Source organism: Corvus kubaryi, unplaced genomic scaffold, assembly GCF_017639235.1.
Source record: "Corvus kubaryi isolate FWS band 111438036 unplaced genomic scaffold, C.kubaryi_AGA036_p1.0 37394, whole genome shotgun sequence".
In the NCBI taxonomy this organism is placed as follows: Eukaryota; Metazoa; Chordata; class Aves; order Passeriformes; family Corvidae; genus Corvus; species Corvus kubaryi.
In genome coordinates this window covers 11,804,043-11,826,383 of record NW_024581133.1, presented here as the reverse complement: position 1 = coordinate 11,826,383, position 22,341 = coordinate 11,804,043, and the positions used below count along the sequence as shown (strand labels likewise).

At 53.5% G+C, this 22,341-nt stretch overlaps 1 protein-coding gene across 2 annotated transcripts in view; it reads left to right on the top strand.

Annotated features, from left to right (window-relative positions):
• The first annotated feature begins 5,146 nt into the window (after positions 1-5,146).
• Positions 5,147-22,341, top strand: part of ITGA11 (integrin subunit alpha 11) — a 41,337-nt gene continuing 24,142 nt past the window's right edge. The window contains exons 1-5 of one of the 2 annotated variants that reach the window (XM_042039345.1): positions 5,147-5,569; positions 11,248-11,359; positions 19,018-19,127; positions 19,828-19,919; positions 21,436-21,550. In XM_042039345.1, coding sequence (XP_041895279.1) covers positions 5,518-5,569; positions 11,248-11,359; positions 19,018-19,127; positions 19,828-19,919; positions 21,436-21,550 — 481 coding nt within the window. In that variant the 5' untranslated portion in view covers positions 5,147-5,517. The remainder of the gene's footprint in view (positions 5,570-11,247; positions 11,360-19,017; positions 19,128-19,827; positions 19,920-21,435; positions 21,551-22,341) is intronic. The other variant, XM_042039346.1, reaches the window with a different exon arrangement.

The window sequence follows — 22,341 nt, the reverse complement described above, 5'->3', positions numbered from 1 at the left end:
GGAATGGCTGGGAGATGGGAACGCTCCAGGTTTGGGAATGGCTGGGGGATGGGAATGCTCCAGGTTTGGGAATGGCTGGGATCTGTCAGCACCGGAGCGCTGCAGGGACTGACCGTGACCCACCCAGCCATCGGATGCGGTGATCCCAATCTTTCCGTTGGACATGGTGATCCCAATCTTTCCATGACACAGAGTTTTCCCAATCTTTCCATGGGACACGGTTGTCCCAGTCTTTCAGACACAATCCCAATCTTTCCATCGGACGTGGTGATCCCAATCTTTCGTGGAGTTCCCGTAGCCCCCACGATCCCAATCCCCAGGGACAGGTGGGACCATTCCAGGTGCTCCAGGTTTTCCTCAGCGCCAGCATTCCCTCTGAAATTACAGATTGTCGATCCTCCTTGGCAAAACCTGATCCTTAGGGAAAACCCCCGGAGCTGCCGCCATGGCCCAGCCAGGGATTCCAGTTCCGGGACATTCCCGTCGCTGCCGGAGCCGCGTGGCCAAATCCGGCACATCCCTGGCTCTGCCCACAATTGCAGAGGAACGGGAATGCCATGGATACAGCACCCGGAGTGTCCTGGAATATCCCGGAGCCGCCGCAGCCGCCAATTACCAGGAGCGGCGTGTTTGGATTCCAGAGCGGATAATTTATGGAGAAGTCAGGGCCGGGCGTTCATCCCTTTGGATGAAAGCTCCTCTGGAATAACAATACCTGGCGCCGGGAGCGCACGGACAACCCGAATCCCGGCACTGAAAGGGAGAAGATTCCATTTCCAACTGCCGGCAGCGGGAACAAACAGCTCCGTCTGCTGCCGCTTCCCTCCGCCGCCGGCATCTGCTTCCCATTATCCCTGGAAAAGATCCCGCTTTTCGCAGGGAGGGGAATTCGGAGCCACTTTTACTCATTCCGAGTATGAAGTGAATGTGGAGCACATTCCGGCGGGAGAAGGGATCGGGATGAGGCAGCTCCTCCCAGTGGGAAAGCACTTCCAAAGGCTCGGGGGAGGGAGCTGGGAGCTGAAATTCCCATCTCCAAGTGCTGCTGCCCTCGGCTTCCAATCCCCAGGTGACCACCGGGATTGGGAATCCCTGGGAATGGAATCTATGGATCAGGGGGAGAAGCTTTTCCCAGTGGAAAATCACTTCCAAAGGCCCAGGAGATGGAAGTGGGAGCTGAAATTCCCATCTCCAGGTGGTGTCTTGGCTTCCAATCCCCAGGAGACCACCAGGATTTGGGATGCCTGGGAAGTGGGGATTTGGGGGAAAAGCTCTTCCCAATGGGAAAACGCTTCCAAAGGCTTGGGAGAGAGAGAGATGGGAACTGAAACTCCCATCTCCGAGGCTTCCAATCCCCAGGTGAGCACCAGGATTGGGGATCCCTGGGAATGGGACGTGGATGAAGCATGGATTCCATCGGACGGGAAAAGCTTGGGAGAGGATGAGGGGGAAGGGAGCAAGGCAAGAGATCCAGGGAAGAGACCAGGCTGGCTGAGGCTTGGAACAGCCTGGAATGGTGGGAATTGTCCCTGCCCATGGAATGGGATGGGTTTAAGGTCCCTTCCCACCAAAGCATTCCAGGATTCTGTAAGTTTTGGTGCCTATCCCAGCTTCCTTCCTTTCTGCCCATCCGGATTTATTGTGAAGTGGGAAAGCCGAGGGATGGCGGAGGAGGAGCCTGTGGGATCCTGGGAAAGCCAGGCAGGAGAGCTTTAAATGAGGGATAAACGGGAAAATCCAAGGTGGTTACAGCATTCCCATGGGATGCAGGTGGGCCGAGGTGGGAATCTCCCCGTGGGGGTGGCTCTGCTCCATCGCCATTCCCCAAATCCAACATTTTCCCAGAATTCTCCCAACATCCTCCACGGACTCGGAGTTATGGCGATGCCTGGATTTCTCCTGCCGAATTCCTCTCTCTTTCCAGTGCTGATGGATAAAGCTTAAGGAATTGAGGGAAAAGTGGGATGGATTTTGGGATAAAACCCTGCGGCAACATCCGGGGTTACAGGGGATGTTCCCAACCCAAGCGTTTGGATCCCATGGGCTCCCTGAGCTGTGGGAGCTTCCAGGAAATTCCCAGAGTTTTCCCATCCCATCATTAATCTCCCATAGGGAGCGGCAGCCAGTGGAACGGGAATGAGGGCAGGAATCCGGCAGGAATCCCACCTGAGCCTCTGGAATTGCACTGGAAGCTCGTTCCCCATCCCTCCTTGGCCTGGCTCCGGGATGGATCTAGAATTCCATGGAAACAGAGCCTGGATTTACGGCTGCCCCATTCCCGTCTGCCGGGGGAAAGTGGAGTTTGGAAACTGCGGGATCCGGTGGCAGCTCGGAAAACAGCGGGAGTCGGGCACAGAAAAGGGCTCCTGGCAGGAATCTCAGGCTGCGGGAAGCCAGCCCAGGGAATTGAAGGAGCGTTTTCCATGCCTGGACCCTGATGTTTGATGGATGAGCTCGGACTTGGCTCCAACGGGAATTTTAAAGGGGAATCCGACACCTCTGGCCTGGCTGCTCCTTCTCCCCTCGCTCCAGGAGCATTCCCAAATTTCTGTGGGGTGACGGAGCAGGGACGGAGGCACCAGGTGGCCTCCGTGTCTCCCTGCAAGCCAAGGATTCCCACGATTCCCAGGAGTGGGAGCAGGGATTGGAAAGGGCCCTGGAGGAGCATCTGGTGGGAGACCCCCAGAGCTCCTCATCCCTGCCAGTATTCCCAAAATTTGGACCCCCTGTCTGCCAGGAGCCATCCCAGAATTCTGGGGGCAGATCCCAAGATCCATCCCAGAATTTTGGGAGCTGATCCCAGAACTCGCTGAAGATTTGGGGGGGGTCTGAATTTGGGATCCATCCCAGAATTTTGGGAGGATAATCCCAGGATCCATCCCCGAATTTTGGGAGCAGATCCCAGAACTCATCCCAGAATTTTGGGCCAGATCCCAAGATCCATCTCAGAATTTCAAGAGCAGATCCCAAGATCCATCCCAACATTTTGGGAAGCAGAACCCAGGATCCATCCCAGGGGTTCCCCCGGGCCCCTCCTCCCCTCCCGCTCTCCCCTATCCCTTTCCCAGGAATCTTTTGGGATCATCCCCATTTTTGGGGCCCCTTTGGAGCTGCAGCTGTGGCTGCATATGCAAATGAGCTCATTAAGCTGCCAGTGCTAATTAGGAGCCGTTAATTAAAGGGGTCGGAGGTGGGCCCAGGTGCTCCAGGGATTTGAGGCATCCCATAGATCCTCCGGAGCAGGAATTTAGCCTGGAAAAGCTCCGAATTTTTCTACATCTGGGGAAAGTCAATCCAGGCTGATCCATGGAGAATTCCAGGTGGGATTCTGGGGAGGTTTGTCCCGCTGGTGGCACCTGTGGTGTCACGTGAGGGAGTGAATTCCATGGAAAACTCATCCCGAAATTCCTTCTGTTCAATGAGTTTTCCTTTAAGAGCTGCCAGTGTGGGAGAGGCTGGAATTCTGCTTCCAGCTTTTTTTTTTGGACCAGTTCTCCGGAGCTCTGAGCTCAGCAGAGCCGCTGGATCGGGAATGAGGGATCCACATGCTCCGGCTTGGAGCTGCTCCCTGGTATCCAGAGGGACAAATCCCAATCCCAAATCCAGGTCTGGGGTGGGTTTTGGTGTTCCTGAGCATCCATCCTTCCCTGGAAAGTTGGAAAAGCCCCCTGGGAGCAGCATCCAGACCGGGATAAAATCCCTGCCCTCCCCCTCGGCTCTTCCTGCACCGAAATCTGGGAATTCGGGAATTGTTGTCATTCCTGCCCTGTGTTTACATTCCTGGTTTCCAGCCTCGCTCTTCCCAAACTCCCGAGGCAGCTGCATCCAAGGCCGGATGCCTCCCAAAGGTCAGGATCAAGGAGCTGCCGCGGGAGCAGCTGGAGCCTGGAAAAACCGAGCCTGGACGTGGGAAAACCTCCTGGGAATGGATCCCAAAAAGTCGGGAAGGAAGGCCGGGAAGGGGTGAGGTGGAAGCACAAAATCCTGTGGGATTTGGAGGAGCTGGCCTTGGGATCCAGGGATTTGTGGGTGCCATTCCTGCCCATGGAGAGGGATTGGAATGGGATGAGCTCCCAGCCCAAAGCATTCCATGATTCCATGACTAATTCCTGTTATCCGTAGGTTTTTCCAGGCAATCAGGGGCTTTTCCTGGATCCAGGACTCAGCCACGCTCCAGCTGGGAGGGCACGGCCAGAGCAGCCTCCTCCTTATCCAGGGTTTTTCAGGAGTCATCCAAGGATTTTCATTTGGGGAAGACACGGGATCTTCCCTTTGGGAATGGCTTATGTAATTCCCAGATCCGCATCCAGCTGAACTCACTCCCTGGGATGAAACATTCCCAGTTTTCCCTCCCACTCTGCCAGATTTTCACCCCCCTCTCTCTGAGATTTTTCCCCCCTTTTTTCCCAATCTTTCCCCCCTTCTTTTCCCAGTTTCCCCCCCTTTTTCCAAATCTTTCCCCCCCTTCTTTTCCCAGTTTTTCCCCCTTTTTTTCCCCACTTTTCCCCCCAAATTCCACCCCCCCCCCCTCAGTTTTTCCCCTCTCTCTCCCAGGTTTTCCCCCTCGTTTCCCAGCAGAGGTGGCACCTGGGCAGGGGTGACATCGAGTGGGGGGTGGCACCCAAAGAGAGGTGGCACCCAAAGAGAGGTGACACCCAAAGAGAGGTGACAGCCACATGGAGGTGGCACCCAAAGAGAGGTGACAGCCACATGGAGGTGGCACGCAGCAGAGGCGGCACCCAAGTGGAGATGGCACCAGATCAGCGGTGACACCCAGAGGAGGTGGCACCTGGGCAGGGGTGACATCGAGCTGGGGGTGACACCCAAGCAGAGGTGGCACCCAGAGGAGGTGACACCTGGCTGGGAGTGGCATCCGAGTGGAGATGGCACTGCAGGGAGGTGGCACCTGGGAAGTGGTGGCACCCACGTGGAGGTGACACCGAGCTGGGGGTTGGCAGCCACATGGAGGTGACACCTGGGCAGGGGTGACACCCAGTGGAGGTGGCACCCAAAAAGAGGTGACACCCAGTGGAGGTGACACCCAGTGGAGGTGACACCCAGTGGAGGTGGCAGCCACATGGAGGTGACACCCAAAGAGAGGTGGCACTGCAGGGAGGTGACACCCAGTGGAGGTGACACCCAGCAGAGGTGGCCCCGAGCTGAGGGCGGCACCATCCCGGTGGAGGTGCCAGCCCCGGCGGTGCCACCGGTGTCCCCTTGAAGCCAACCCCACCAAGGTGTGATCCCACCGGGAGAGGCCCAGCATTCCCGGTCGCAATTCCCGGCTGGAAGCCGCTCGCTAAAGGGTGCCGCGGCCGGAGGAGGCTGTTCCCATTCCCAACCTTTCCCGCTGTCCCTCCTCCCAGTTTCCCTCGTCCCTCCCACTCCCTCCCAATGCTCGCCCGCTGTCAGGGAGCCGGGAAAAGCTTGGGATAAGGGAAGGGATTTGGGATAGGAACTGCCAGTCCTGCCTCCCGCCGATGCTCGGGAGCGGGGATTGGGGCAGCCGGCGATTCCATGGCCTTTCCCAGCGGGATTCTCCTGGCCTGTTCCCTCTGCCTCCTGCCCGGTGAGTGCTCAGCCCGATCCCCAAAAAGCGGGAATCGCTTGGAAAAGCCCAGGGAGAAACCTTAATGCGGCTCTTTGGAAAAGTTTTGCCGGGAGCGGGAGGGAGCTGGGAAAGGATGGAGATCTTGGATGGGATTCCCGGCATCGGGATTTTCCCGAAGGATCCGATGTTGGGGGGGGAAAGACACCCCCCTCCCCCCCCCAAATGAAATCCCCTTTTCCCTAAATCCAGCTTTTCTGAGGTTTGTCCTGTTGGAAAAATGGGAATGCTCGGGGTTAAAGGAGTTAGGAGCGGCTTTAGGCGGAGTTTAATTCCAGGAGCTGAGCCTGCGGCTTTTCCCCTTCTGCTCCGGGGGGGCTGGGATGGATTTTTAGGATTTTTCCCGGCTCGCTCGGGCTTTTCCTTGGAAAACGAGCCTCCCCAGCAGCGCTCATTCCCGTTTCAATCCCAGCTGGAATCGACCCGCGCTGGGAGCCACCAAAGTGGGGGGGGGGGGAAACCGGGAAAAAAAACCGGGGAAAAAGAGCTTTTCCCCAGCCGCGGCAGCGCGGCCGCCGGCTCGCGCCTGCTCCAGCTGCAAACATTCCCAAACTTCCTGCTGGAAAACGCGCCAGGACGGTTGGGGTTTTTCTGGCCGCTTTTAGGGAATTTTTTCCCTTTCTGCTGGGGGATCCTTTCAAGGGAGCCGCGGCCGAGCTGCTTTTCCTGGGATAATTGGGAACATGTGTGCCGGGATGGAGGGATTGGGGCTGCCGGCGTGGCCGCGGCTCTGGAATGGGATGCTGGAAAAATCCTGGGAGCCGGCGGAGCCCCGGGGAATTCCCCCATGGACGCGCTGCTGGTCCGTAATGGGGGGATTGTGGCAGGGGCATTTGGGAAGGTGGCGGGATTTGGGAAGGTGGCGGGATTTGGGAATGTGGCGCAGCGGGAATTGGGATGGGTGGGATGATCCCTGCGAGGGGTCTGTCCGTGGATGGTTCTGTCCGTGGGGATTCTCATTCCCAACAGTTTCTGACCCTGGATATTTCTGTATCCAGCGATTTCCAGCCTCGGGGGCTTCCATCCATGGATGTTTTTGTCCGTGGTTGTTTTTATCCCCAGGGATTTCCATTCCCATTCCCAAACGGTTCTGGCCCTGGAAGTTTCTGTATCCCAGGATTTGTGTCCCCAGGGATTTCCATCCATGGATATTTCTATCCATGGGAATTTCCATTCCCATTCCCGACTGTTTCTGCCTCTGGAAGTTTCTGTCCCTGGATATTTCTGCCCACGGTGCTTCCTGTAGCCAAGATTTTCTGCCCCTGGAAGTTTCTGTATCCTGGGATTTGTGTCCACAGGGATTTCCATCCATGGGGGTTTCTATCCATGGATATTTCTGTCCATGGATGTTCCCACAGGGTTTTCCATCCTCGAGAGTTTCTATCCATGGATGTTTCTGCCCCTGGATTTTTTTATCCACAAGGATCCCCATTCCCATTCCGGAACATTTTTGCCCCTGGAAGTTTCTGTATCCCGGGATTTATGCCCACAGGGATTCCCATCTCGGGGCTTTCTATCCGTGGATGTTTCCATCCCTGGATATTTCTCCCCATTTCCATTTGGAATTTCCATTCCCATCCTGAAGCGTTTCTGCCCCTGGAATTTCCTGTATCCAGAGGTTTCTGCCCACGGGATTTGGTGCCCACAGGCATTTCCATTCCCGGCAGTTTCTGCCCCTGGATCTTTCTCCCCATGGGAATTTCCATTCCCATCCCGGAACATTTCTGCCCCTGGATCTTCCTGCCCAGGCTGCTTCCCGGGGTATCCAGGTTTCCCGGGGTATCCAGGTTTCCCGGGGTATCCAGGTTTCCCGGTATCCAGGGATTTCTGCCCCCAGGGCTTTGTGCCTGTGGGGTGTCCGGAATGAGCCGTATCCCGGTGGGAATGGTTCCCATTCCCGGCACTCCGCAGTGCCTCCGGACCGGGACGTGTTCAGCTCCTGGTGGATTCCTTTTTCCTGCTGTTTTCCATCTGGATCCCAGCAATTTGCGGATGTTTGGGATCTCCCAGATCTCCGGGATGAGCTCAGGGTGTTGGGATGGGATGTGAATCCATGGGAAGATCTCTCTGCTCCCTGTCCTGGCTGCTTTTCCCAAGGAAATCCCGCTCCTGGCTCTCTCCATAGCCCCGGGAGAACCTCCAGGGCTCTGTTCCTGCTTTTCCATTGTTGCACGGGCTGGGAATTCCGTGGTGTCCCTGGCGATTGTCCCCTTCCAGTGACATTCCCAGCATAAATCCCATCCCGGCATGTTCCAAGGTATCCCGAAATTTCGGAGCAGCTCCGAGGCTCTGGAGCCAAAGTGGGAGAGGCCATCCAAGGAATTCTGAGCCTCTCTTGTCCATCAACATTTCCCATGGGAATGGGTGGCCCTGGGATCACAGACGTTTCCCAGGAAATCTGGGAATTCCAGGGGGATGCACTGAGATTCCATAAATTCCCGGGTTGGTTTTCCAGGGAAGGAATTGGCTCCTTGCCTTTCTGAAGAGTGGAATGGTTGTGGGGAACATCTGGAATTGGGAATTCCCAAGGATCCTTGGGAATCCTTGGGAATGCTGGGGACTTGCTTGTGGGTGGCTGCACAGTGGGTGGGGCTTTGTCCATCCAGGATTTCACCGGGAAAGATCCCATAAAACCCCCCCAAGGTCCTTGGAATTCTGAGCAACCACTTCTCCCCAGCTTCTGGATTTCCTGGAATTTTCCCGGGAAGTGCTGCCGTTATTAATTCCCGCTTGGCGTTATCCTGGAATGCCTGAGCCTCCGTTCATCCCCAGCATTCCCGGGCTCCAAATCCCAGGATTTTCCCTAATAACTGATGCCAAACTCTGGCTTGGAGATGGGAGAGCAACCGGGAGCTGCCAGCATTCCCTTGGCAAAGCGGGATTCCCAGGAATTCGAGCCCACCCTGCCCATTCCCGGAGTTTTTTCCCAAATATTCTTATCCTTTATAAAGTTTTCCTTGTTCAGCTGAATATTCCCTCTCCAGGAATTCCATCCCGAGCTCTGGCAGTGCCGGAGCCCAAGGAAAAAAGCTGGATTTTCCTGCCAATCCAATAAAAACTGGGATGTTCTTCCGGCAGCTCCCGGAATCAGAAAACTTTGGAGCAAAAGTAGCAAAATCCAGCCCCAAATTTCCATGGAAGTAGAGCCAGGCTTGGGAATCACAGGAAAGCTGCCAGGAACATTCCCAGGGTTCCTTTTTCCAGCTGGGAATCCCAAAGGGTTCAGGCAGGGAAGTTTTTCCCCCCTTTTTTCCCGGATTTTCCCCCTTTTGGGCCCGGGTTTTGCCCCTTTTCCCCCAGTTTCCCCCCCTGCTGCCGGAGCCTTTGGAATCCTCCCCATCCTGGAGATTTCCCTTCCAAGGAGTTCTTTTTATCCTGGTTTTTCTCCTGGCTCGATTTCATTCCCATTCTTCTTTCCCAAAGTTTTTCTCGTTTTCCCGAGATTTTTCCTGACAAGAATCAAAAGTTTGGATGCTCCAGAAGCTCCAAAGGAAAGGAGGAATCTGAGGCTTGGAATTCCAAGGAAATTCCAAGGAAGTTGCCCTTGGAATTCCAAGGAAAACCTGGATCTTGTAGTCCCTTCTTTGGGACAGTGACATCATTCCTGGCAGGAAAACCTCTCAGGCTCCTAAATCTCCTGGAGAACCTCTCCTGAGGTTCCCATGGAAGCTGGAGCCGGTTGGAAAATTCCCAATATTTTGGAAAATTCCCAATATTTCTTTTTTTCCGTTCTTTCCATTGGAATTTTGAGGTTCTATCCATTGCTCGGAATCTTCTCGCCCAGATTTTTTCACTTCCCTGGGTCCGTTCCCTGGGATTGGGATGCTCCAGCAGGAGCCACTCCCAGCTCTTCTCCCTGTTTTCCCAGAGATTTCCCATTCCATGGAATATTTCCCATCATTGGAGAGGTTCTGTTCCTTTTCCAGAGTTTTCATCCGGAAGCTGCAGCTCCTAAACCAAGGAGCCATGGACTGGGATTCTCCAATTTATCCGGCATTCCCATTCCCAAAAATCCTCTGCCTGGGTGCAAAATCCAGGCAAATTAAGAGGAAAACTCATCCCATCCTCTCCGACACTTCCAGATCTTGGAATTCATTGTTGGGAAAACCAAATCCCTTTCCCAAAATTCCCGCCGATTCCAGGCTGCTCTCCATGCCCTTCCTGCTTTCCCTTTCCCATCATTCCAAGCCCAATCCCAGCTTCCCTCTCTGCAGCCGGGAACCGGGAGAAGCTTTTCATTCCTTTGGGAATGTGAAACGAGGCCAACGCTCCGCAGAACTTCTCGGCTCTCCTCCCTGCTCCAGGGTTTTTTTATCCCTGCTTCCCTGCGTTGCTTCTTGGAGCACTCGGAAGTTCCTTCACCTTGGATTCCGTGGTCGGATTCCGCCATTCCCCGCTGCCAGCACTGCGAACGTTCCCGTTAGCTCGGGCATTCCCGTCTATCCAAACATTCCCAGCCTGGATTTTTCCGCGGTGCCGACCTTTCCTACTGACGGATCCCTGTAAATTCCTCCTTTCTATCCCTAGAAATTCCAACACGAGCCTCCTGTCCCTGCCCTGGAGGAGGATTCCAAGGTTTTTCTTGGAATGACGCATCCAGCAGGATGCAGGGAATCGAATCCGGGATATCCTGGTTATCCATGTCCATCCTGCCGCTCTCTCCTGGGATTTGGATCTTCCCATGGATAGCAAAGGGGCGTCTCCAGCATTCTCAAATCCAATCCTTGAGGAATTCCTGATCTCCCAATTTCCCACCTGGATCTGCTTCCAGGCAGAGGGAGGAGCTGCCAGAAAATTCCCCAAAATTTGCTCCAGGGCCAGGAAATTTCTCGGGAATTTGTCCCACGTGAGCACCAGGATCCCGGGATTGGGATGCCATGGGCAGGGAATTCTGTGGGAATGGGAATTTTCCACAGGATCCTTACGGTCCTAAGCCCAAAAATGGCCCTGTCCCAGCTGGAATTCCATCCTTAGGGAGATCCCCCTCTGGAGCTGCCTCTCCTCAGCTCCTGTTCCAACAGCGAATGGGAATCCCAGCTTTGGATCTGTGGGAAAAGCCTCGGGAATGGCCGGGCTGGGAGGCTTTGGATCCTTAGGAAAAGCCTCAGGAATGGCCGGGCTGAGGAGCTTTGGATCCTTGGGAAAAGCCTCAGGAATTCTGGGCTGGGAGGCTTTGGATCCTTAGGAAAAGCCTCAGGAATTCCGGGCTGGGAGGATTTGGATCCATGGAAAAAGCCTCGGGAATGGCCGGGCTGGGAGGCTTTGCATCCTTGGGAAAAGCTCCTTGGGAAAAGCCTCGGGAATTCTGGGATGGAGAGCGGAATTTTGGGAGGCTGCAGGTGAGGTGGGGCTGGAATACTTTGGAATTTCCATCCTGGCTGGGGTGGGAATGGGATCAAACCATCCCTGCTCCATGTCGGACGCTCCTGGAGCAATTCTGGGAGCAGCTTTCCCAGGATGGGCGAGCTTGGAAGCGCCGCTGGAATCTCCAAATCCGACCCCAAGCGGGAGCAGCGGGAGTGGGGCTGCGGTTGGAATCATTCCATGGCTGGAGCCTTCCCAAGTTCTTGCATTCCCGGTTTATCCTCTGGCCACGTGGAATTTGGGGTTTCCAGCCAAATCCTTGCCTTTTTTCCCAGGATTCGGGCATTCCTTCAACATCGACACCAAGAGGCCCCAGATTATCCCGGGATCCAGGGAAGCTTTCTTTGGATACACGGTGCAGCAGCACGACATCGGCGGGAAGAAATGGTGAGTGGGCTCCGGAAAACCGGGAATTTTGGCGGGAATTTCAGCAGGAATTGCACAGATCCACCCCAAACCTGACAATCTCCAAGAGAATTCCCAGTTTGGGGTGGCAATTGCTGTGCCAGGATGAGGCTGATCTTGGACGTGCTGCATGGAAAGGTTTTCCTTCCAAAAAGAGGAATTGCCGGTGGGAGAATGGAATATTGGGAATTTGGGAAGGGCGGGTATGGACGGGGTGTCCTGGCGGCTGCTCCAGGCGGGATCAGGATTCCTTGGAAGCTCTCAGGCTCCGCAAGAGCTGCAATTCCATCTGGAATTTGGGTGGGGCCATCCCGTTTTTTAGAGTTTCCGTGGAGGAGCTGGGACCTGGGGAAGTGCTCCATGGGGAATATCCATGGGGAATATCCATGGGGAATGTGGGATGAGCCTGGGATTGGCTCTGGTCTGGGATTTGATGCGTTTGGCTGATCCCAGGGGATCCCAGGGCTGATCCCAGAGCTGATCCCAGGGCTGATCCCAGGGCTGATCCCAGGGGGATCCCAGAGCTGATCCCAGGGGATCCCAGGGCTGATCCCTGGGGGATCCCAGGGGGATCCCAGAGCTGATCCCAGGGCTGATCCCAGAGCTGATCCCGAGGCTGATCCCAGGGCTGATCCCGAGGCTGATCCCTGGGAGATCCCAGGGGGATCCCAGGGCTGATCCCGAGGCTGATCCCAGGGCTGATCCCAGGGCTGATCCCAGAGCTGATCCCGAGGCTGATCCCAGAGCTGATCCCAGAGCTGATCCCTGGGCTGATCCCAGGGAATCCTGCCCAGATGTTGGCCAAGACCTTTGGTGCATTCCAGGAGCACATCCGGATGCTCCGAAGCCCCTGGAATTCCCTGGAATTCCGGATCTGCCCCCCAGGGGGACGAAGCCCGGCTTAATCCCATAATGAACGCAATGGATACTCCCGGAATTCCAGAATCCGACCTTTTCCGCCCTGCTGGGGGTCCCATGCCGTATCCCAAAGCTGACATTCCTGTTCCATGGAAGTTTGGGAGTTCTCTCTTTCCATGGCTCCCAGTCCTGTTTTCCACCAGAATCGGGGCTTTTTCCCAACGGGAATTGTGCATCCTATGCAAGGGGTGATGCCTTGGGATCAATGGCTCTGCATAAAAGTTGGGAATTCAGTGTTTCCCGGGATTTCCAAGCTCTCTGAGGGAAACTACTGGAAAAGCCCAATGTTGGGAATATTCCCATCCCGGTTTTATCCCTAGGAGCTGTTCCCAGCTCCATCCCAGCAGAGGGGCTGCAATTCCTGGGATATTTGGGATCTCTTATCCCATTTTTCCATGCCTCACTACTGATGGGGTGGCCAAGGGCTGGATTCCCTGGAAAACGGGAATTTTTTCCTGCTTTCCTGAGCAAGACACTGGAGCAAAGACCAGCTCTGGCTGATTTTCCCAACTTTTCCCGCCAACTTTTCCCACCAACATCCACAGGATCCACCTTTAGCTTGTCCTTCTGTTGGTTCCCTCTGCTTGGAAAAATGGAATTTTTCCAGCGGGATCCTATGGATGGACACGGACATAAAAACTCCGGACAGCGCTGTTGGAATCTGTGATTAAGCGGGAAAAAATTCCGAGGAAAAAGGTGGATGCAGCTAAAAAATGGAGGCAGCAACTCAAAGGAGAAATGTGGGAGCAACCAAAACCTCTGGAATAAAAACCATGGATGTGCAGAGGGAGCTGGATAATAATTCCAGGAGCTTGGTAAAAATTCCAGGAGCTGGATAACAATTCCAGGAGCTGGATAACAATTCCAGGAGCTGGATGATAATTCCAGGAGCTTGGTAAAAATTCCAGGAGCTGGATAACAATTCCAGGAGCTGGCGGGACACGGAAGGAACGGGAATGTTTTGAGACCCCAGTTCCTGGTGAGCATCTTCCAATCGCATCCCAAAGAATTCCCCCAAATCCACTGGAATTCAGCAGACTCCGTGGTTCTCTGAGAATCCCAGCCATGGGATCCAGCTGCCAAATTCCAAGCGTGGAATCCCAGGATTTTGGCACCTCTCCTTCAGTCTGAGCCTTTCCGTGCTGCTTTTGCCTGCTGGGAATTGTTTGGGAATGGATTCCAAGGATGTGGGGTTGGTATTTTTTTCCATAGATTCATAAGGGAATATTGGAGCGGATCCAAACAGTTCGGATTCTCCAGGTGTTTGTTTAAAGCTGGGAATTGTTCCCCCTTTTCCAAACCTTTCAAGGAACCAGCCAGCCTCACAGGTGGGGGCTGGAATTGCATCCCAGAGAGCAGCGGAAAATCCGGGAGCAAATCCATGAGGGAAGAATTCAGGTTATTCAACTCCGGGGGGGTGGGGGGGAAATTCCACGTGAATTTTTAAGGCTGGAAAAGCTCCTCCATGTGGGATTTGACTTGTGAGGGGTTTCCAGGCCTCCTTCTCCGCACTTTTTTCCCTCTTTTCCATGGAGCTGGAGGTGCCTCCTCCAGGTGGGAATGGAAAAGATGATGACAGGTGCCTGGAATTCATCCCAAAAACCACCGGAGCTCTGTGGAATTCCAGCTTCCCAGGCCTGGAGCACTCCCAGAGCAGGCAGGGAAAGGGAGACCTGGAATTGTGGGATCAGAGCATTCCCAGTGTCCAAGCTGGGGATTTTTGGGAAAAATGGGAATTCCCTGAGTTGCTGTGTTTAGGATAAAATGACCTGGAAGGAATTTTGGGATAAGGAGAGGGAATTCCTGGGAGGACGGGGGGGATTTGGGGGGATTTAAGGTTGAATCCCAAATCCAGGCAGGTTAGACGCTGTGGATGGATTTATTTGGGAAAAAGGAGCAAAGAATTCCCACAAATGTGGGATTCATATCCCTAAAAAACATGGAAGCTCCCATGGGAACAGGAGCTCTTCCCATGGAGCTCCTGGATGTTGGCGGCCAACACAACCTGGAATCTCATGGAATTTGGGGAAAACCATTCCTAGAGGTCCAAGAGCAGGGAAAAAAGGGAAAAAATTCCCTTCATCTTTCACCTCTCCCTTCCAAGTGCTTGTCCCGGTTGCTTCCCGTCATTCCAGGAGCTGTGGAATCCTGGCGAGGGGCACCCAGAGCCCCATTCCCGGAGTTTTTGGGATGCTGGATGCTTCTGGGAAGTTCTTTCCCTATCCCAAGCTTATATCCCAAAACTTCTCCCTGGGAGCACCCCAGAGCTCCTTTTCCAAGAAATCCTGGCGAGAAGCACCCAGAGCCCCATTCCCAGATTTTTTGGGATGCTGGATGCTCCTGGGGAGTTCTTTCCCTATCCCAAGCTCGTATCTCAAAGGGAAGTTCTGATCCCAAAACTCCTTTTCCAAGGAATCCTGGCGAGGGGCACCCAGAGCACCATTCCCGCGGCTGCTCCGGGCACAGACGTGACATTCCCAGTCGGACCCCGGCTGGAGAGGGGAATAAAAAGAGGGGAAAAAAAAGAGGGAGAAATCCTGCGGCTGGATTGAAAGCCAGAGTTGTGCTGATCTGGAAAAACACTTCCAGGGATCGCTGCTCCCGACTCCCGCCAGAGGTTTCTTGGCTGGAATTCTCCGTGGCTTGGCCGCCGCCCGAGCGCTCGGAATATTTGGGTGGAAGGGTAGGAAGTGCAGAGAATTCCATAATGTCTGCTCCCAGCTCTCCCTCCCAGCCCTGGGTGCAGGATCCCACCCTATCCCTGTTTTTTTGGGGGATTTTCCCTCTTTTTGGCCTCGTTTTCAAGAAAATCCTGGCTTGGTTTGGGTCATTCCAGCCCTGCTTCCAGAGGTTGCTCCGAGCTGGATTCGAACATTCCAGGGATGGGGTGGCAAGAAATCTGGGAATCTATGGTGCTTCCAAAAGGGAAGGGTTTGTTTGGGATGGAAATGGAAAACTGGGAAGAGTCGCCTGGAGAAAACTGGGATCACAGTTTTCTTGGGAATCTCCAGAGGGGAGCTGGAGATCCCACGAGAGCCTATGGATACGTGCGGATCCCGAACGGCTCCATGGAAAATTCTGGCTGATCCAAGAACCATGGGCAGGCGTCACCTGTAAACACCTCTTTAACATCCCGAAAACCAGGAAAAAATGACGCCGGGAAAAACAAGAATGTGGCAATCCTGCTGCCCACGGTATTCCAGGGTTCCTCGGGCTGCCTTTGCTCCCAGAATCCGCTGTTTCCATGGATTTGGGGTCCGGTCATGGATTTGTCACTGCTGGAGCTGCAGCAGCACCGCCTGGCCCCATAGCCCAGGAAATTGGGAATAACCATTCCCGGCTGGATGAGGAGCAGCTGGAAAAGGCTGGGAGCATTTAGGTTTGGTTTTTCAAGGGAAGAGGGGAAAACCCTGGGAAGCCTTGGAAAAACAACAGCCGGGGTGATCCGGGGGATTGGGGCACGGGAATGGCAGGAAGGGACAGGGATCGGGACAGGGATCGGGACAGGGATCGGGATAGGGATTGGGATAGGGATCGGGATTGGGACAGGGACTGGGACAGAGACTGGGATAGGGACAGGGATTGGGACAGGGATTGGGATCGGGATTGGCATCGGGACAGGGATCGGGACAGGGATCAGGATTGGGATTGGGACAGGGATCGGGACAGAGACTGGGATAGGGATCGGGATTGGGACAGGGATTGGGATCGGGATTGGCATCGGGACAGGGATTGGGACAGGGATCAGAATTGGGATTGGGACAGGGATCGGGACAGGGATTGAGGAAGGGATTGGGATCAGGATCGGGATCGGGATTGGGATCAGAACAGGGATCGGGACAGGGACTGGGATTGGGATTGGGATCAGAACAGGGATCGGGACAGGGACAGGGATCGGGAAAGAGACAGGGACAGGGATTGGGAAAGGGATTGGGACAGGGATCGGGACAGGGATTGGGATGGGGACAAGGGACAGGGATTGGAATCAGGAAAGAGAGCGGGATTGGGATTGGGACAGGGATCAGGACAGGGATCGGGACAAGGCTCAAGTCCAGGATCTAGGCCTGGAATGGGATGAGCTTTAAGGTCTTTCCCACCCAAACCATTCCATAATTCCCTGATTTTGTAGGATTTGAGCCTTTCCCAGCCTGCAGATGTGGACACAACCATCCCATTCCCAGGCTGGAGAGAAAACTGGGAATCAGGACCCAGCACTGGGCTTTGCTGGAGCTCCTGGGATATTCTCACTTTTCCTCTCCTGATTTTTTTTTTTGGGATGCAAGTTAAGGATCCATCCTCAGACTGCTCGGGGCAGCCTGAGCTTTTCCTGCTTCATCCCTGTTTTATTCCCCTTTTGCTTTGCCAGGAGCAGGGAAAGGAGAGGAAGGCAAGGCAGGAATGGTTCGGTTCCGATTTTCTTCCAAAGCCTCATTTTTTCCTTCTTGGGAATCCAGGGAAAAATAGGGAGATTTGGGATCATCCCAAGGTGTGCGGAGGGGGAAAGCTTGGAAAAAGCCAGGAATGTCTCCCTTCTATGGCGGGATGCTCCAGTTGGTTTGGGATGATCGGGATTATTTGGATATTCTGGGTGATTTGGGATAACCCATCCCAAATCCCTGATTTTTTTAAAGGAGAAATCCAGGGTTTCAAGCTGCAGTTTCCAAGGAAAGGAAGAGTGGAGCAGCATCCCTAAAAACACCTTCCAAACAGCTGGAAAAGCCTTTTCCCGAGCTGCCAAGTTTCCATGAGGATTTGCCAGCTCCAGTTGATGAATCATTCCCAGTTAACTGAAAAGGGAAAACAATTCCATTGTTTTTTGGGAGACAAGAATTTCAGCTCCGGGAGCTCCACAGCCCCTTCGGATTCGTGGCAAAAGCTGGGAATGTTTGGGTTTCCTTTGAGCTCCCGGAATTGGGGAATGGCTGGGTTTGCCTCGTCATCCCGAAGGAATGATCCGACCCCCAATCCGCTGGTTTTTTGGGAATATTTAGGAGTGGGTGGTGTGATCGTGTTAATACGGGAATATCAATTAATGGAAAAGTCTCCAAGAGGATTTCTGCAGGAGGGGGGGCGCATCCAGGTGGAGCTGCTCCGAGACATTCATTACATTCCATTTATCCGAAATTCTTTGGGAATTGGGAATTACGCCAGGAGAGCCTCGTTTTCCCAGGTGCCTCCACCTTTATTCCTCCTCATCCTCAAGGTTTTTCCATCCCCCTTCCCCATCTTCCAGCTTTTCCCTCCTCTCCACATCCACACGGACAGTGTGGGAGAGCCTCAGGAAAACCAGCAAATTCCCAGAAAATCCCAGATTTCCCTGAGCTCCTGGATGCTGTCGAGGACAGCTCCAGCTGGGGACGATTTTCCCATCCCAAATCCCCACATTAACACTCAAGCCGTAAGACAGGAAGCGTTTCCATGAGAATCCTTGGATTCGGGAGCTTTTCCTTGGGTGAGCGGTTCCGCTTGGGAGCGCTGGGATCAAAGAATGCGATGTTTGTCCTTGGAGGAGCAGCATTTTTAAGGGATGACCATTCCCGGTCTAACCGGGAACATCTGTGCCGGTGGCTTTTCCAGCTGCTGGGAAGGGCCCTGTGGAACAAAAGAGCTCCTGTTTATCCGGAGATCCAGACTCGGACGGTTGCATCCATAGGATTTTTGGGAAGCTACCAAAAAAAGAATCCCATTTCTTTTGGGAGCGGGAGTTGCCAACAACTCGTGGTGCTGAGGATTTTTGGGATAGCCTGGAAGGAAGAGCCGGATTCCTCCGGTCCTGCGCTCTTCCTGCTTTGGGTTGCTGGGTCGAAGTGTTGTGGTCATGGAAAAGTGGGAAAAATGTTTGGATGGCCCAGAAATATCCGGCTGGAAGCTGGAATCCTTGCTGGGGGAATGGGATTTCGCAGCTCCCTTCTTTTGGAGAGCAGGGAAATTCCCGATGTCCACCAGAGATCCCAAGGTTCGGCTCCCGGTGTTTGGAACAGCCCCGGCTTGGAGAGAATTCCCTTTTCCAGGGTTTTCCTGGGAAAAATTCCTTCCCAACGTCCTCACCCACCACTGGAGATCCCGATGTTCGGCTCAGAGCTGTTCACAGCAATCCCAGGTTGGAGCAAATGCCCTTTTCCAGGCTTTTGGTGGGCAAAATTCCTTGTGGATCCCAGGGGGATTTGCTGGAAGTGCTCTACCAGCTCCTTGCTTTTCCTTCTGGTTCTGCTGGATCCCTGCATCCACATCCATGTCCTGGAGACGCTCTTGGAATGAAGTGGGAGGTGCCCATGGAAGGGGTTGGGATGAGATGATTCTTAAGGCCCCTTCCATCCCAAACCATTCCATGATCCTATGGAAAGGCTCCTCCACAGGCAGCCGGAAGAAGGGCCAATCCATGGGCACCGCAGCTGATTCCGAGGGATTTGGTGCCATCCTGGAGCTGGTGCCCTGCTCCTCCCTGTGCTTCCGGATGGGCTCGGAGCCCTCCCTCCCTGCCAGGAATCTGTTCCTTGCAGCTGATGGGCACCAATTCCATAATTCCCGGCGGCAGGGAGTCACATTCCCAGCTTTTTGCTGCTCCAGCGGGAAGGGAAGGAGAAGTTGTCCTTGGGACCATGACTGAGGTTGGGACACTCTCCTGCCACTCCCAACCACAAGCAGGGAATTGGGGCCGAGGAATCCTTTTTCCCAGGGGGATTCCCGTTCTCCAGGCGCTGACGGATCCGTGTTTTCCGCAGGCTGGTGGTGGGAGCTCCATATGAATCCAATGGGCAGCAGAAGACGGGAGACGTCTACAAGTGTCCGGTGCCGAGTGACGGCCACAGCAACTGCACCAAGCTCAACCTGGGTACGGCCCCTTCCCAAATCCCAAATGATCTCTGGAAGTGCTGGATGGGGTATCGGGAAGGAATTCCTCCCTGCGAGGGTGGGGAAGGACGAATGGAATTCCCAGAGAAGCTGTGGCCACCCCTGGAAGTGTCCAAGGCCACGCTGGAGCAGTCTGGGATGGTGGAAGGGGTCCCTGCCCATGGAATGGGGTGGGACGGGCTTTAGAGTTCCTTCCATCCCAAATCATTCCATGATTCCCAGTTTGCTTCCCAGGCAGACAGCAAAGGGGGAGCTCTGGCTCACGGGGAGCTGCTTTTCCCAGAGAAATGGTCGGATCAGGGATTTGGGATGCGGCTCAGTGACATTTAGGATTGACAGGGCTGCCCTGGGGGCTGTTTCTGCTTTCTGGGCTGTGCCACGGAGAAAACAGGGATGCACAGGGATGGATCAGCCACTGGCCCGGGAATACGGGATGAGGCGCTGAGCCCTCCAAGGGATTTCCTCCTCTCCCAGCCTCATTCCCCAAACAATTTTCCTTCCTTAGTTGTTCATCTAGGAAAAAACCCAATCCTCACCTCACCAACCACTTCCAAAAATGCCCCAAACCCGGAGTTCCACCGGCAGAGGCTCCTCTGGCACAACTCCCGGTCGCTCCGGAGATGCCAGGGAGTGCTCCCGATCTGCCGGGAGCTGTGCCCGATGCCACCCTCTCTCCCAAGGGCGGGTGACGCTGTCCAACGTCTCGGAGCGCAAGGACAACATGCGCCTGGGCCTGAGCCTGGCCACCAACCCCCGGGACAGCAGCTTCCTGGTGAGCAGCGGGAATGCGGGGCGGGAATGTGGGAGTGCGCGGCGGGAATGTGGGAATGTGGGAATGTGGGGTGGGAATGTGGGAATGGGCAGCGGGAATGTGGGAATGGGCAGCAGGAATGGGCAGCGGGACGTCAAGGGGTGAGAGGCTCCTCTCTGGGGGTTTTGTTTGTGTGATGGAGGGAGATCGAGGCGGGTTTAAGGGTGAGGCACGATAAAATCGAGTAAGTTATGATGAAATGAACTGAAGTAAAAATAAAGTAAAAGAATGTAAAAGAACCAAAATAAATTAAAAATAGAATGGAATGGAATGGAATGGAATGGAATGGAATGAAATAAAGTAAAAGGAAATAAAATTATGTAAAATTACATAAAGATAAATGAACTAAAGTAAAATGAAATAAAATTACATAAAACAAAATAAAATAAAATAAAGTAAAATTAAATTAAATTAATAAAAATTAAAATAAAATAAAATAAAGTAAAATGAAATGAAATGAAATGAAATAAAAAATGAAATGAAATAAAATAATGTAAAATAAAGCAAAATAAAATAAAATAAATAAAAAAGAAAGTAGAATAAAAGAAAATAAATGTAAAATAAAAAGAAAATAAAAATTAAATTAAATTAAGTTAAATTAATTAAAGTAAAATAAAATAAAATAAAATAGAAAGTAGAATAAAAGAAAATAAAAATAAAATAAAAAATAAATTAAATTCAATTAATAAAAATAAAATAAAAAAATAAAAAAGAAAATAAAAGAAAATCAAGATAAAATAAAAAGAAAATAAAAAATAAATTCAATTAATTAAAATAAAACATAAATAAAATAAATAGAAAATAAAAATAAATAAAAATATATACATAAAATAAAATAAATAGAAAATAGAAATAAAATAAAAATTAGAAAAAATACAATAAAATAAATTGAAAATAAAATAAAATAAAATAAAATAAAATAAAATAAAATTAAATTAAATAAAAGTCGGGCTTTGATGATCCTGTCGGTCCTTTCCAGCTCAGGACAATTGGTGATTCCCTCGTTATATTTCCATTACATGGATTTAACTGATTCCAAGAGCACACGATGGGTGCCGCCCTGCGCTCCTCGATCGCAGCCCTTACGGGAGCAGCTCCTGGCTGGCTCCGGCTCTGTCGGAACGCCGGGAATTACGGACACCCCCTCGCAGCGCTTCGTTTGCCCTTCCTTCGTTTCTTTGCACAGCATTTCTCGTTTATTCCCTCAGTCGCTCGTTTGCCGGGGAGTCTCCATCCCTGGAAGTGTCCGGCACCAGCTTGGGCGACTCTCGGAACACCCCGACCTCTGCAGTGTTTGCCTGCGCTTGGCCAGGGCTGGAACGCGTTCTTCCAGCTCCATTCCAACCCAACCCGTTCCATAATTCCATGATTCCCTGTTTCACGCACCGCCTCACGCGTTCCGTGGGGAAAAGCTGCCAACACATCCATGGAAAAGGGGTCGTTTTATCCCATTCCTGCTTTTTCCCGTCCCCGCCAGGCCTGCAGCCCCCTGTGGTCCCACGAGTGCGGCAGCTCCTACTACACCACGGGAATGTGCTCCCGAGTCAACTCCAACTTCCGCTTCTCCAGGACCGTGGCTCCGGCTCTGCAGAGTGAGGACCGATGATCCCAGCTCCGATCCCGGCTGCGATCCCTGCTCCAATCCCGGCTGCGATCCCTGCTCCAATCCCGGCTCCAATCCCAGCTCCAACCCCGGCTCCGATCCCTGCTCCAATCCTGGCTCCAATCCCAACTCTGATCCCTGCTCCAATCCTGACTCCAATCCCGGCTGCAATCCCTGCTCCAATCCCAGCTCCAGTCCTGGCTCCAATCCCAGCTCCAATCCCGGCTGCGATCCCAGCTCCGATCCCTGCTCCAATCCCGGCTGCGATCCCTGCTCCGATCCCAGCTCCAAACCCGGCTCCAATCCCAGCTCCTATCCCTGCTCCAATCCCAGCTCCGATCCCAGCTCCGATCCCTGCTCCAATCCCAGCTCCAATCCCAACTCTGATCCCTGCTCCAATCCCGGCTCCAATCCCGGCTCCGATCCCGGCTCCGATCCCGGCTGCGATCCCTGCTCCAATCCCAGCTCCGATGCCGGCTCCAATCCCGGCTGCAATCCCGACTCTGATCCCAGCTCCAATCCTGGCTCCAATCCCGACTCTGATCCCTGCTCCAATCCCTGCTCCAATCCCGACTCTGATCCCTGCTCCGATCCTGGCTCCAATCCCGGCTCAGATCCCAGCTCCAACCCCGGCTCCAACCCCGGCTCCAATCCCAGCTCCAATCCTGACTCCAATCCCAGCTCAGATCCCTGCTCCAATCCCAGCTCCAATCCCAGCTCCGATCCCTGCTCCAATCCCAGCTCCAGTCCCTGCTCCAGCCCCTGCTCCAATCCCAGCTC